We start from the raw sequence: 13,711 nt of genomic DNA, 5'->3' as shown, positions 1-13,711 counted from the left end.
GTGACCAGCTACATTGACCTTCCTTAGCAGTGAGGACCTGGCCCTGGGCCCAGCCTCCCCCATAGGGCAGGGTGTCATTTACCACATGGTTCTATGTGTTCTAGGCCCCAGGCCCCATCCAGCTCTGCCTGACCTCCTTACTGGGGACTTACAGCATCAGGGCTTCCAGCCTCGGGCTCAAGGCTCTGACCTTATTAAAAATACATACTCACACTTCCCAAACGCGGACGTAATTCATGAGAAGCGGAGTCACTGTTGTCTGAGCCTCAGAGATGGGGGCAGGGGGGATACTGTGGGCAGGCATCCTGCAGAGTCATGCAGCCTGGGCTCTGGCCCCGCTGACTCACTGCTTTCCGACCTGCCTGCACAGATCCCTGGGCTGAGCTGGACAAAGCATGCCCCGTGTGGGCATAGACTGGGGGTCAGAGGGCCATGAGGGGGAAATTGGCACAGAAGCCTGCCTGCAGGGACCAAAGCTGACCGTGGAAGGAGACCCCATGTGTGCCCAGCCTTTGCATAGTATTTGCAAAATCTGTACATCCCGCAGAGGCAGGATGTCCCCTTCCCTCCCTCATGAGCACCGGGGTGACATTTTAGCAGGAAAGGGCGAATAACTGCCAGTGTGTGCTGCTAGGTGAGACGGCTGGCCAGGATCTGACTGTGGGGAGGTCAGGGAGCACCTGAGCAAAGACCTAGTGGGAGTGAAGGAGCAAGTGTGTGGGGACGAGCATTGCAGGCAGAGGGAACAGCCAGCACAGAGGCCTAGAGGGGACACTCCAATGAGAAGCAGAAGGAGACCAGTGGGGCTGGAGTGGAACCATGGTTGGGTAAGAACTCAGAGGGACCCAGAGCAGTCCCCATAGGGCAGAGCAGTCCCCATAGGGCCTCACCGGCCACTGTAAGGACTCCTTCTGGAAGGTTCTGAAGAAAGACAGACATGATCTCACTTGGTGGCCAGGTTGGAAATAGAGGACAGGCAAGAGGAGAAGCCAGAGCACAGCTGGGTTCCCCTGGCCCGCCCGTGAGGTGTTGGGTGGGAGGCAGAGGGAGGCATCAAGGGGTCTGGGTCTGGTCTGGACAGCTGGGAGCAGGGGTTGTGCTTATGAGACAGGAAGGCTGGGGAGGGGCAGGTTGGGGCGAAGCCCAGGAGGCTGGCCTCAGGCAGAAACCAGGGGGTGAGATGGGGGGGAGGAACAGATGGAGACAGAGCTTTTGGGAGTCTGGGAAGGCTGGCTGGGGACACACATTGGGAAGGGCAGGTTTTCAGCCTTGCCACTGGAGGAGGTGCCCCAGGGGGTGATTGCAGACAGTGAAGAAACTGGGCCAGAGGAATGGACCCTGAGCTCCCCACCCCAACATGCCAAAAGGGAGGAGACCAGAAGCCTGCAATGGAGCCTGAGAGCAGAGGGCATCACAGGAGAGTATTAGCATGAGAACCTAACTACCTGGGCCCTTACCAGGTACTGGGAGGAGCCAGGGATTTAGTACAGCTGGGGAGCTGTGGGGAAGGCTTCAGAACCTGAGTCTGGGACAGCCAGGGCTACGCTGTGCAGCACCTATGGCATATCTGTCACCTCTGCCAGGGAAGGAAGAGGGAAGTCGTCTCTCACACCCTGCTGGCTCTCCTAGAGCAGGACCAAGCTGTGTCCAGAACCACAGAGGCAGAACCCACTGAAGAACATGATCCTCGGGCTTCCAGCCCCTGTGATGCAGGGGAAGCGACACTGTCTGCCGAGACAACATGCAGATGCCCCACCACACGTGTGGGAACAGAGGCTCTCCCAGGTCCTGTGGCTTTTCCAGGCCCCCTCAGGTGGTCCCATTTCTCCGAAAACAGGTGAAGAAACCATGAAGGAAAAGTTAGATTTGGCCTCAGAAAAAAGAGAAACCTCTGTGCCAAAAAATATGCAAAGTTAAAGGACCAATTACAAACTCACAAAAATAACTATCATATTAATGAATATGTTAATTGTCTCACTATATAAAGAGCTCATAAAATTCAGGAAAATATCATCCCAATAAAAAGTAGCCAATAATGTAAACTGATAATTCACAAAAGTACAAATAAATATCCAGTAAATGTATGAAAATTTCACTGATAATAAAAAAAATGAAAAATAAGGGGCTCATGGGTGGTTCAGTGGGGTAAGCGGCTGCCTTCCCATCTCAGGGTCCTGGGATCTCCCTCTCCCTCTGCTGCTCACCCTGCTTGTGCTCTCTCTCTCTCTCTCTCTGTGTCAAATAAATAAATAAAATCTTCTTTAAAAATGCAAAATAAAATGAGATACCAAACTGTATCTAATATATTGGTAAAAAAAAATTTTTTTAACAACTCTGCAGGTGAGTTGATTTTGATATGCTTTGCACCTGTCAGGGGCCAGGTGCACACCCGGGCTTCATCCCACATTATCTGTCCTGTGGCCACATTCTGAGTTCTGCAGGAGCATCACGGCAGTGGGTGCCTTGCTCCCCTGCGATGGGAGACAGCACCCCCCATGCCCCTGGTTAAACTTAGGCTCTTACTTTCTCCCTTTACCTTGAACTTCTTTTTGTTTTCAGAAAGAAGTAAAACATTTATTGGGCATGAATGTATTACATGTGCATTGCGGGTACAGTTGGGCATCACATACAGCATAGTATTTGCAAAATCTGTACATTACAATTGATATGGCAGGTTTAATACAACATATATGAGCTAGTCTAAAATTTAATACAGGAAGATACAGGTTTTTTTATTTTCTCCTAAAGTTGAAAAGTTTGGAACGTATGTCCAGCAGCAAGGGAAAACATTTTGTCTTTCAGCATAAAGAGCTGTGCAAGGGTGACATTCAAGCACATTCGGTTAGGGCACTCCTCAGTTTCGACGGGATCGCCAAATGGCAAAGGCCAGCCAGACACAGGCAGAAACCGCTGACATTTCAAGCTTATAACAAGGCAGACAATGGGGGGAAAAAGCTTTAAAGAGTTTTATTAAATGCCCTAAACTTCTAGTGTGTGGGTATCTCCTGCATTTTGGAGGGTTCCCTTAGGTTCCCAGAAGTGTGATTGCAGGGTTAAAGGGAACAGGAACAGGGTGTAAAGTTACCCAAAACGTATTCCCAGGATGCTTGCAGGAAAGGCTCCTTGGCATCTGCCCCCCACCCCCACCCCTACCCCCGGAGAGCAGAGTGCAATCCCTCCTGCTCCTGGCAATTCCTCACCTGGCTTGGCACACCTGACAAGTCCCACAGAGGCCCCCTTACCGTTCTCTTTTTCTTTGGGGTTACTTTTCTAATAATTCATTTGAAATGCTTTATAAGACTTTGCCCTTTTCTTTCATTGTGGTAAAGCCTACCTGTTTTAAGGTGGTGTAAAATTTGCCACCTTAACCATGTAAAGCACGGGATTTGATGGTGTTAATACATCCCCACTTCCCCACGCTCCACCGCCAGAACTTCCTCATCTTCCCCACGCAAACTGTCCCTGTGAAACTCCAGCTGTCTGCCTCACCCCATGCTCTGTCCTGGGGATCCAGCTCCTCCTGGGGCTCCTGTACATGAAATCACACCTTCATCCTTTGGGGTTGTTGGTTTGAATGGCTCATTTCTGTCTGGGCCCCCAGCTCGCTGTCACTACCAGGAGCCCCTGGGGGACCGCATCCTGGGGTCTGCCGTGGGCTCACCACCTGCTCTGGGAGAGGTGCCCTGACTGGCTCTCCCCTGGCACAGAGGGGACGCCTGGCCCTGGCCCCGGCCCCCTCCCAGCTGTCTCTTTTCTAGACACTGAGCCCCCAGAAGCAGGCATTCATTTTAGAGGTGCTGTCGGGGTGCCTAGAGTACCAGAAGCTGCTGGCTGTGGTGGTGGATGCCTTCTACGTGCGGGCTGGCTGGCTCTGCCGACGGGCTGACTACAACCTCTTTGAGGGTAGGTGTCCCCGTGGGCCGGGCCTGCTGCGCTGGCCTCCTGCACAAGGGCCACAGCCTCACAACAGCAGGTGTGATCCAGTGAGGTGGCAGCAGACGGACACTCCCTGGGTTCGCACAGGACACCAGTTCCTGGTGTTTCTGCAGCACTTTTGCTTTCCGTGGTCTCCCATGGCCCCTTACCTGGATGGGCAGACCACAATCCACCTGACAGACACGGACACGGACTCCAGGCCCTCTGAGGGCCAGGCTGCAGGCTGAGGGCCAGGCTCCAGGCAGGCGGACCTCAGGCCCTGTTGTCCAGGTGCAGAGCCTCTGATCTCTGAGAGGGACACAGTCTGCTTTAGAGAGAATGCCTCTAAAAGGCCAGCCCGGGTGAAATAAGGAGCCTTTATCATCTACCAAGTTCCTGACCCCTCAAAGCCTGAGGACTAGGGGCAGGGCCAGCCTGATGGCCACACTTGGGACTGTCCAGCAGGGGATTAAACATGAGATGTCTCTGCCTGGCTTCTTAAAGGCCCCTAATGGCCACCTGTCCTTCTGGCATGTGGAGAACATTATGGGCACAGCGACCAGTGTCTCCAGTGAGGGAGTTGGTTCAGCCCCCATCCCCAGCCCCTGCACTAGGCCTCGTGCTCCTGCCCAGGAGAAGAGGAGAGTGCAGGGTGCTGGGTAGCTAAGCTGGCTCCTGTACTCTGCCCGCACTGCAGGACACTTGGCTCACCAGCAGCACACCACTGGCCCACCTACCCATGGGTATGGCAAATAGTCCCTGCCTCAGACGGCCCTCACCAAGCCCAGGGAGGTTCATGTGCCAGTTGGCTTTGAGGCCATTTGGTCTCTTAGCATTAACAAACTGAAATCCAAAATGATTTTACTTTTATGCAGGGAATTTCTGAGAACTCATCAAATGAGTTAGGGTGCGAGGAAGTGGTGTGAAAGCCACCACATACTCCCCTGTGTGAGACAGCGCCATTTGTACTCTTGCATCATCTTGTCACTTTCCTGTGGTGCCAGGTGGAGCTCCTGCCCCTGGCCACCCACCATGCTTGGCCCCAAGATCAGATGCTAGGGGGTGCAGGGGAGGACACCCCACGGTCGTCCGCACACTCACCAGCCTTGTCTCCTTAGTGATCTGCTACCTGGCCACGTTCCAGCTGGACGAACTCGGCTTCCAGCTCTTCTCTGACATCATCAGGTCTCAGCCCCTGGACAAAATGTGCAAGGTAAGCCACCCCCACCTGCCCCATCTTTTCTTCTTCTTTTTTTTTTTTTTTTAAGATTTTATTTATTTGTGAAAGAGAGAGAACACAGAGGGAGAGAGGGAAGGAGAAGCAGGGAGCCCGAGGTGGGACTCGATCCCAGGACCCTGGGATCATGACCTGAGCTGAAGGCAAATGCTTCACCATATGAGCCACCCAGGTGCCCCCTACGTTTTCTTCTCAAACCCAAGGGCAGATATGTGTCCCATCTACTGCCAACCTCTTACCTTTCCTCATTTTATTTTATTTTTTTTAATTTTTTAAAAATTTTTATTTATTTATGATAGTCACACACACACACACACACACACACACAGAGAGAGAGGCAGAGACATAGGCAGAGGGAGAAGCAGGCTCCATGCACCGTGGGATTCGATCCTGGGTCTCCAGGATCGCGCCCTGGGCCAAAGGCAGGCGCTAAACCACTGCGCCACCCAGGGATCCCCCTTACCTCATTTTAATGGAAGAAACCCTGCTGGGTTTATGCCGACATAAACAAGCTGGTACCCTCTCATGGCTGCAGAGATGCTCTCTCTGTCCCCGGGGGATTGACTCCCATTCCTTAGGGTCCTGGTGAGTGCTGGCAGAGGTCTGTTGCCTGTTTGGAGTCTGGGCTTCCAGAGCCTTCCCTTCTGACTCATGACCAAACTGCAGACCCAGGGCAGCCTGTCCTTCCAAGAGAGGCTGCGTGGTGTGGGGGACTCAGGGGCAGGTAAGGGAGCAAAGTTCCGAGCAGGCCCTGAGGACAGGCACCTCATCGGGGGAGGCTGCACACCAGCCCTGCCCAGGGCCACTCCTGTTATTTGTGTAGAAAGCTGAGACACCCAGACTCTGGGGCCAGCAGGACCACGAAGCCTGGGCTTGAGGCCCACTGTCCTTTGTTGGCCAGCTCCCATGGAGCATATGCTATGGGTCAGGCTTCATCTGTGAGCAGTTCTTTTTTCTTTTCTTTTTTTTTTTTTCATCTGTGAGCAGTTCTTGCTTCATCCTCACAGCCACCCAGGGAGGTCATCCTGCTGGCACTCACCCCACAGTTGGGGTGAGGGGCCGGACATGCAGCCCCACAGCAGCCCCAGGGGCAGTAGGCCCAGACCCACAGAGCCCAGAGGCCCATAGCGGGGACCCAGCTGCTGACACATACCTCTCCCCCATGCTGCCTGGCCCACCCCCAGTCAAGGCCCATGGCCCAGGACACGCTGTAGGGGACCCAGATGGGGGCATCATAGTCCACACAAAGCTCTCCTGGGGGACTCAGCATGTGGCGTCACCTTACAGCCAGTTTTCTGGGCACTTGGTTTGAGTGGCCTGTGGTGGTCCCCTTAGCCAGACTAGACCCTCAAAGCTGGGATGTGGCTCAGCTTGGTGCATGCCCCTTACAGAGCAGCCCCCCAATAGGCCTTTGGCATAGCTGACCCTCAGATAAGGGGTGGGGGACTGAGCTTCCTCCCAGCAGTGCAGATGGCCACCTCCTTTGGCTAGGGCCACCCCAGCCAATGGAGTGGCTGGACACTCAATGGACTGCCCCCTCTGTCCAGTCCCCAGATAGCCGGCCTCCACTGAGAAGCTAAGCTGTGCTGTGCCTTCTAGAACCAAATCTGGTAGACTAGAGGCCCAGACTAGAAAACAGGAGCCTGGGGCCGCTGGAAGTTCCTGCTGCAGCAGGGCTGGGCCCTCCCGAGGGCACAAGAGGCCCTGCCAGGGAAGACAACTTCAGTGGATTGGCTGGGCGGCTCAGTCCTGGAGCCCACCCCTGGCAGGGGCAGTGGCAAAAAACAATGCAACTCCGTTCTTGGAATTCTAGAACCCATGGGGTGAGCGAGGCAGGCCGCAGTCCATCTGTCCCCACTAGGAATGCTCCAGAAGTGGGTGTGAGCCTTCCAGTTCTGGGCAGTCAGCTCCAGCACTGGGTCCCCACCAGGGGGATGGGTCCTGCTGGATTGCGGCATGCTCCAGAGTGAGGTGGGCAGCCAGCCCCCCAGAGTAGGCACCCCAGACCAGCATGGGGGGCAGGTGAGCAGCAGTCAGGCTCCCCTCTCTGTTCTGGGGAGGGAGGGCCTGTCCTGAGGGGCCTCCTACCCTGGCGTGGACAGAGGCCTCCTCTCACAGTGTGTTAGCCACACCTGCCCCCTGGACACTGGCTTTGTGTGGGGAACTGGGGGCTTCACCCGGCTGCGGGGGGTCTGGGCTTGAGCCGCCTCCCTCAGGGTTCTGCTTCTCTCTCAGTTCCTCGGGTTCTTGTTCAACCCCTTAAGCCTGTGCTCCTGGATCAAGGACGAATGGAGCCTCATCTACGAGACCGCCCATGTGAGCGAGAACTGGATCGACCCCCTGATGAGGTGGGCCAGGCTGGGAGCCTCTCTGCACCCCACGCCCCAAAGCTGCCCCCGCTGCCTGGCCCTGTGTCCCAAATGCCAGCTTCACTGGTATAAGCCAGTACCCACAGTGGGAGGCCCTGCCCTTGGACTCCGTGAGGCTGCTGGGGTCAGGGTGAAGCTGCCCCCATTGTTTCCCTTCTGATGGGGGGGTTGGGGGACCACTTTATCTTACTGGGGACAGAGGGACTGTTTGGGCCCAAGCAGACCACTGTGCATAGCAGCTGCACGCAGGAGACCCAGAGGCCTGGGGAAGACAGAAGCCCTTCTGTGGGGAAGAAAACCATGGCCCTGGGGTCTCGGGGTGTCCCTGGAGCTGCCCCTGTTCTGGAGGAAAGTCCTCAGTCCCAGCCAGGCTGGATTCACCATCCATCCACAGGGCTGCCACCAGGGGCCCAGGCCTGGGTTCAGCCTGCTTCCAGGGTGCCCCCTGCCCACCACCCCAACTGTAGCCTACCACTACCGCTCTGGGACCTGCCACATCCCAGGCCTGCCCTGCCCTGCCTGCCTCCCCCCCACCCCAAAATCCCCACTCCCCACTGTCCCTTTGACATGCTCTTCCTTCCTCTGGGGGCCGTGGTCCTCAAGCTGGGGCAGGGGCCATTGAAACCATGCTATCTGCCCTCAAGGGAGCCTCAATGGTCAGACTGGTGATGTGGGCTATGCCCGCCTGGGACGTGGGCAGCACCACGCCTTGCCCAAAACCCTGCTTGGGGCACCCCCACCCCAGGTTCTACCCTGCCCCGCCCTACTCCCAGAGCCCCTTCTCCACCAGTCACTGACAGCTCAGCTCCCGGAACGTTCCAGGAATCTCCAGCTTCCCCAGGCCTCCTTCCCCTGGGCCATCTGCTGCCCCAGATTAGCTCCATGTCCCCACTGCCACCACCCCCCTCAGACTCGCTGGGCTCCTGCAGCGGAGACGGCCCGGTGTTCCCAGTTCCCCTCTCACTTGGCAGCTGGGCTGGGACCTGATGCTTCTGGCTCTGCTTCCTCACCTGCCCTGTGGCTCCAGGGTGTGGCTCGCACTCAGTGCAGAGTGCCCCACCCTCAAGTAGACCCAGGTGTGCTTAGTGGGGGGTCCTTTGCATCCCAAGGGCTGTGCCCTCATTGATCTGCTTTGAAAGTGGCTCTAAGCTGCTGCTCCTACCTTTGCCTTCAAGATGGCAGCCAGAGGTCCAAGAGCTGATCAAGCAGCTGGAGAAAGTGATGGCCAATCAGTCCCCTCTTCCAAAGACCAAGGCCAAGGTCACAGAGCCCAAGGAGTTCAACCTGACTGTTCCCCGACCCCGTGCCATTCCAGTGCCTGAGCCAGTCCCTGTCATGACCAAGCCAAAACCAGTAAGTGCAGACATCAGCAGTGGGCACAGGCTGTGAGCCAGTGGGGGGCTGGGCTCTTCCCAGGACTGAGGGTGCTTTGGGCAGACCAGGAGTGTTCAGGGGACCCAACCCAACTGTGGGGAAGCCCAGTTGAACTGGAGCCTTCTCAGTGGATCCCTGCTTTCCTCATGCTGAGGTCTACACTTTCCTCTGAATCATAGCCACTGACCGCAAGCTCTTTTCCCACCACCCACCAGATCCCCAGGAGTACCTACCACCGGCCCAAGGAGCAGGAGCAACTAGAGATGACCAGGAGATATAATCGCTGGAAGGCCGAGGTCAGATATCTCCCTCGACTCCTGCCTTCCTAGACCCCTCCAGAGTGTTTTTTTTTTTTCTAAAAGATTTTATTTATTTATTAATGAAAGACAGAGAGAGAGAGAGAGAGGCAGAGACACAGGCAGAGGGAGAAGCAGGCTTCATGCAGGGAGCCTGACGTGGGACTCCATCCCAGGTTTCCAGGATCAGGCCCTGGGCCGAAGGTGGCACTAAACCGCTGAGCCTCCCGGGCTGCCCCCTCCAGGGTGTTATATGGAAAAAGAGAGCAGTGAGGAGCTGGTCTGTGCCTCTGCCCCTTCTGAGACCCGAGGATGCTAGGTGGTGCCCAGGGGGGCCAGAGCCATGTGTTGCTGCTTGCAGGAGCTGCTGCTGAAGGTGAACATCGAGGAGATGCGGTGTGCGGTGCCCAGGTCCCGGGGGACGCCCCTGGTGCAGGTAACCCCAGCCCTCTACACCCTGGGCCAGTCTTCATGGTGGCATTTTCTCACAACATGGAAACATTCCTCCCTGTGCCCTGCTAGTGGCGACATGATGAGCCCCTCATTCAGCCTTTTCAGGTTTGGCTCATAGGGGGCAGGCTTCCCATGAGGCTGAGACAGTGCTTGCTCCCTGAGCTGGGCTGAGAGCAGCTTAAGTGTGCAGGTGAGGACGCGGGCACACATCTTTAATGCTCTCTGGGTGTTCCCAGAGTTCCCTACTGACCACTTAATGTTTCTTTAAGAAAAACAAAAACCCAAGATATGTTTGTCAGTAAAGAGAAAGTAAACAGAGTAGGACGAGGAAGTTCTGGGTGGGTGCTCACTCCAGAGGAGCTGGGCCTGGCCTGCCCTCCCTGCTGTGGGCCCCCCTGGCGGCAGCTGCATGAGGCAGAGGTGCCCTGGCCCCCCCAGCAGATGGGGGCGGGCGGAGGAGTGGGCAACCAGCAGAGTAGCGTGACCTGGGGGCACCCTCTGACTCATGGCTCCACACACTGGGACTGTGGGGGACGTCCTGGGAGTGTCCGCAGGGCAGCAGCAGCTGGCACAGAGCAGGCTTGGGGGACAGCCAGTAAAGGTCATGGAAACCAGCCCCAGGGGCAGCTGGGGTGGGGACAGAGCCCGAGCCCTGAAGTGCAAGCTCCCCTGCTTGGGAACCCATACCTTTCCTGCCCCTGCCTGGGAGTCTTGACCCTCCAGGAAGGCTGGGGAGGGTGCTAGAGAACTGAAGTGCTGCTGGGGGTAGGGGTTGGGGGAGGGGGCCGTGTGCAGGGGGCTGGCCAGGCAGCAGCAGTTACGATAGAGAGGAATGTGCTGGCTCTCCCGGGGGTGCAGGATCACCAGAGTGATCCCAGAGTGCATTTAAGGGCACCCAGTGGGCACAGGTGCCAGGCTCTGATGTCCACAGGGCTCCGAGAAGAAGCTGCAGCTCCGATTCATGCCCAGAATCCTGAAGACTCCAAAGTTGACATTCTACAAGGTGAGAGGTGATCCTGACCTGGTCACAGTGGGCACAGGTGCTGGTCCCAGTGTCTTCTCCCTGGATGCCCACCTCCTGGCCTGGACGACACTTCTTGGCCTGTTCTGTGCCCTCCTCTCTCCTGCAGCCCAACAATGTCCCAGTCAAGCTGAACACTGCTGCCATCCTCCGAGAAGGGTCTTTATACCAGCGGCAGGTGGAGAAAGAGCTGCAGAGGTGGGGTCGGCAGCTCCTCATCCCGCTTCAGAGGAGGGGGTGCAGGGACGGCTGTTCTGGGAGAAGAGGGAGACTGTGGGGCCAGTGTTCGAGGCACAGCCATATCGAAGGAAGATAATCCTGGCTCAGTGAGGGAAATGGACCACACATAAGGGGCCTTAGCAGAAAGCCAGCCCAGCTTAAACCTCTCTCAGGGGTCACCTCCTTTCCAGACCTCTTCCCAATTACCCCCACTCCCAGACCACCGGCATGGCAGACCCCTGTGCTTACCCCAGGAGTGGGCTGTGGTGGGAGTTTGGGTGGCTGCTCAGATGGATGAGAGGATAGACAAGTGGGCAGAGGAATGTGGATGGACAGACAGGTAGATGGAGGAAGGCCAAGGGACAGTCCAGTGACTATACAGGAAGCAGGGGCAGGGAGATATGGCTGAAGGGTGGGTGCACAGGGTGGGGACAGGTGGACGGGGGGGTGGGGATGTCGCTGGCATTGGATGAAGAGTGCCCCATGCCTGTGAGGCCACTGTCCCCAGGGGAGGCAGCGGCGTCCCCATGGCCGGCACAGGTCCTGATCTGGAGGGAATCCAAACCCTGCCTCTAACCGCCCCCGCTGTTCCCCAGGGTGGATAAGCTTGTGGATGGTGCAGGCGACTTCTCTGAGTTTCTTGAGTGGCAGAAGAAGATGCAGGCGAAGGACCAGGAGGAGGCGCTGGCTGCAGGCGAGTGCCGGAGGCTGCAGGGGAAGCTCAGCCGCGAGGAGGCCATCCTGGCCCGGCAGCTCCTCAGGCAGGGCAACAAGCAGAAGGCCGACCAGAAGAAGGAGGAGGTGATGTGCCGCTCACAGGAGCAGCCAGGGGCCCGGGGTACAAGCTGACCGTGTAGCGCAGGTGTGCTTCCTCCTTCCCCACCTTGACGGGCGGGGGTCCTGGAGGTGCTCAGAGCAGGGGTCTGGCCAGTGCTTCTGGTCCCGACTGCCCCCTCCCAGCCCCTACCAGCAGGATGTCAGTTGGCCCCCACATCCACACATGAAGACCTGAGATTCTGGCAGAAACTTCTGACAAGACAACATGGGGCATGTTTGCATCTGGTGTCCTCTCCCAGGGCCGTCTGTGGGCATCCAGGTCACCACTTCAGAAGCTGTGGGCATATCAACCTGGGCTCATCCTCCTGCTAGGACAGGTGCCCTAGGTGGGGGCCTCCAACCAGGGCTCCCCCGAAAGCCTGTTCTTTGCAGTGGGCCTTGCAGTGGCCTGGGCTCTGGGGACCGCCACAACCCTTAGTGGAGGGAGACTTTCAAGGTGAACTCCACGTTGGATGTTGCTATGTCAGAAAGGAGACAAGCAGCGCAGGGCTTTTGTGGTATTGCCCTCAGGCAAGTGGTTTTACCAGAGATGCCATGTTGCCTTTCCTGGGTGCTGTGCGAGGGGCTGGGCCTCGGGACCCCTGCAGCACGCATCCTCCCCCCCATTGAGATTCATGCCGAGCCTGTGAGCGAGAAGAGGCGTCAATGCATGTGTCATTTGTTATGTGTGGGGCTGAGCGTGTTTTCATATATGAAGGCCCACTCCTGGGAATGACCTCTTCAGGGCTTTGGTCCATTTCTTCACAGCTTTACTGAGACACAATTGACAAGTAAAACTCACGTATGGTTAAGGTATGTGGTGTGACAGGGGTGCCCCGGCGACTCAGTCAGTTATGCATCCAACTCTTGATTCCAGCTCAGGTCAGGATCTCGGGGTCCTGAGATCGAGCTCCGTGTTGGACCGGCACCTCCCTGTTCTCACTGTGCCAGCCTCTGGCTACCACCATTCGTCTCTGTTACCATGACTTGGACTGGTTTAGATTCCGCATACAACTGAGACCCTACAGCAGCTGTCCTTCTGTGTCTGGCTTATTTCACTTAATATGTTCCAGGTTCACCCATGGTTTTGCAAGTGGCAGGATTTCCTTCTTTCTTAAGGCTACGTAGTATTTCCATGTCATCTGTCAGACACTTAGGTTGTTTCCAAATCTTGGCTATTGTGAATGATGCTACAATATGCATGGGAGTGCAGATATCTCTTCAAAATAGTGATTTTATTTCCTTTGAATATATATCGGACGTGGGATCACTTCTGGGTTCCAATTTTTAAAACTGGTGGTTCTAGGGTACCCAAATGGCTTGGTCTGTAGAGCATGTGACTCTTGATCTCAAGGTCCTGAGTATGAGCTCCACGCTGGGTGCAGAGATGACTTTTAAAAAGTGGTAATTCAAAAAAAAAAAAAAAAGTGGTAATTCTAGGGGCACCTGGGTGGCTCAGTTGATTGAGTGTCCTACTATTAGTTTCAGCTCAGGTCGTGATCTTGGGGTTGTGGGATCGAGCCCTATGTCGGGCTCTGCATTCAGACCAGGGTCTGCTTTAGATTTTCTCTCTCCTCTGCTCTCTCTTTCTCTGTGTGTGTGTGTCTCAGATAAATAAATAAATAGAATCTTTTTTTAAAATCTGATAATTTGGGGGACGCCTGGGTGGCTCAGCAGTTGAGTGTCTGCCTTTGGTTCAGGGTGTGACCTCAGGATCTGGAATCAAGTCCCACATCAGGCTCCTTTCAGGAAGCCTGCTTCTTCCTCTGCCTGTGTCTCTCTCTCTCTGTCTCTCTCTCTCTGTGTGTGTGTGTGTGTGTGTGTGTATGTGTCTCTCATGAATAAATAAAATCTTAAAAGAATAAAATAAAATAAAATAAAATCTAATAATTTTAATTTTTTGAGGAAAAAAAATTAAAATACTATTTTCCATACATAAAATACATATTTCCATAATGGCTGCACCAACTTACACTCCCTTTTCTCCACATCCTCACCAACGCTTACCACA

General features: G+C 55.6%; 1 protein-coding gene across 1 annotated transcript in view; it reads left to right on the top strand.

Moving 5' to 3' along the window:
- The window catches only part of CFAP99 (cilia and flagella associated protein 99), a 38,434-nt gene that overhangs the window by 13,128 nt on the left and 11,595 nt on the right, over positions 1-13,711 (top strand). The window contains exons 3-11 of the mRNA XM_041751449.1: positions 3,759-3,903; positions 5,034-5,128; positions 7,388-7,500; positions 8,697-8,874; positions 9,111-9,191; positions 9,553-9,627; positions 10,576-10,647; positions 10,775-10,863; positions 11,481-11,685. Of these exons, the coding sequence (XP_041607383.1) occupies positions 3,759-3,903; positions 5,034-5,128; positions 7,388-7,500; positions 8,697-8,874; positions 9,111-9,191; positions 9,553-9,627; positions 10,576-10,647; positions 10,775-10,863; positions 11,481-11,685 (1,053 nt within the window). The remainder of the gene's footprint in view (positions 1-3,758; positions 3,904-5,033; positions 5,129-7,387; positions 7,501-8,696; positions 8,875-9,110; positions 9,192-9,552; positions 9,628-10,575; positions 10,648-10,774; positions 10,864-11,480; positions 11,686-13,711) is intronic.

The sequence above is a fragment of the Vulpes lagopus genome, chromosome 4, assembly GCF_018345385.1.
Source record: "Vulpes lagopus strain Blue_001 chromosome 4, ASM1834538v1, whole genome shotgun sequence".
Classification (NCBI taxonomy): Eukaryota; Metazoa; Chordata; class Mammalia; order Carnivora; family Canidae; genus Vulpes; species Vulpes lagopus.
Note: the sequence above shows the minus strand (reverse complement) of the source record. Positions and strands in the feature narration are given on the sequence as shown.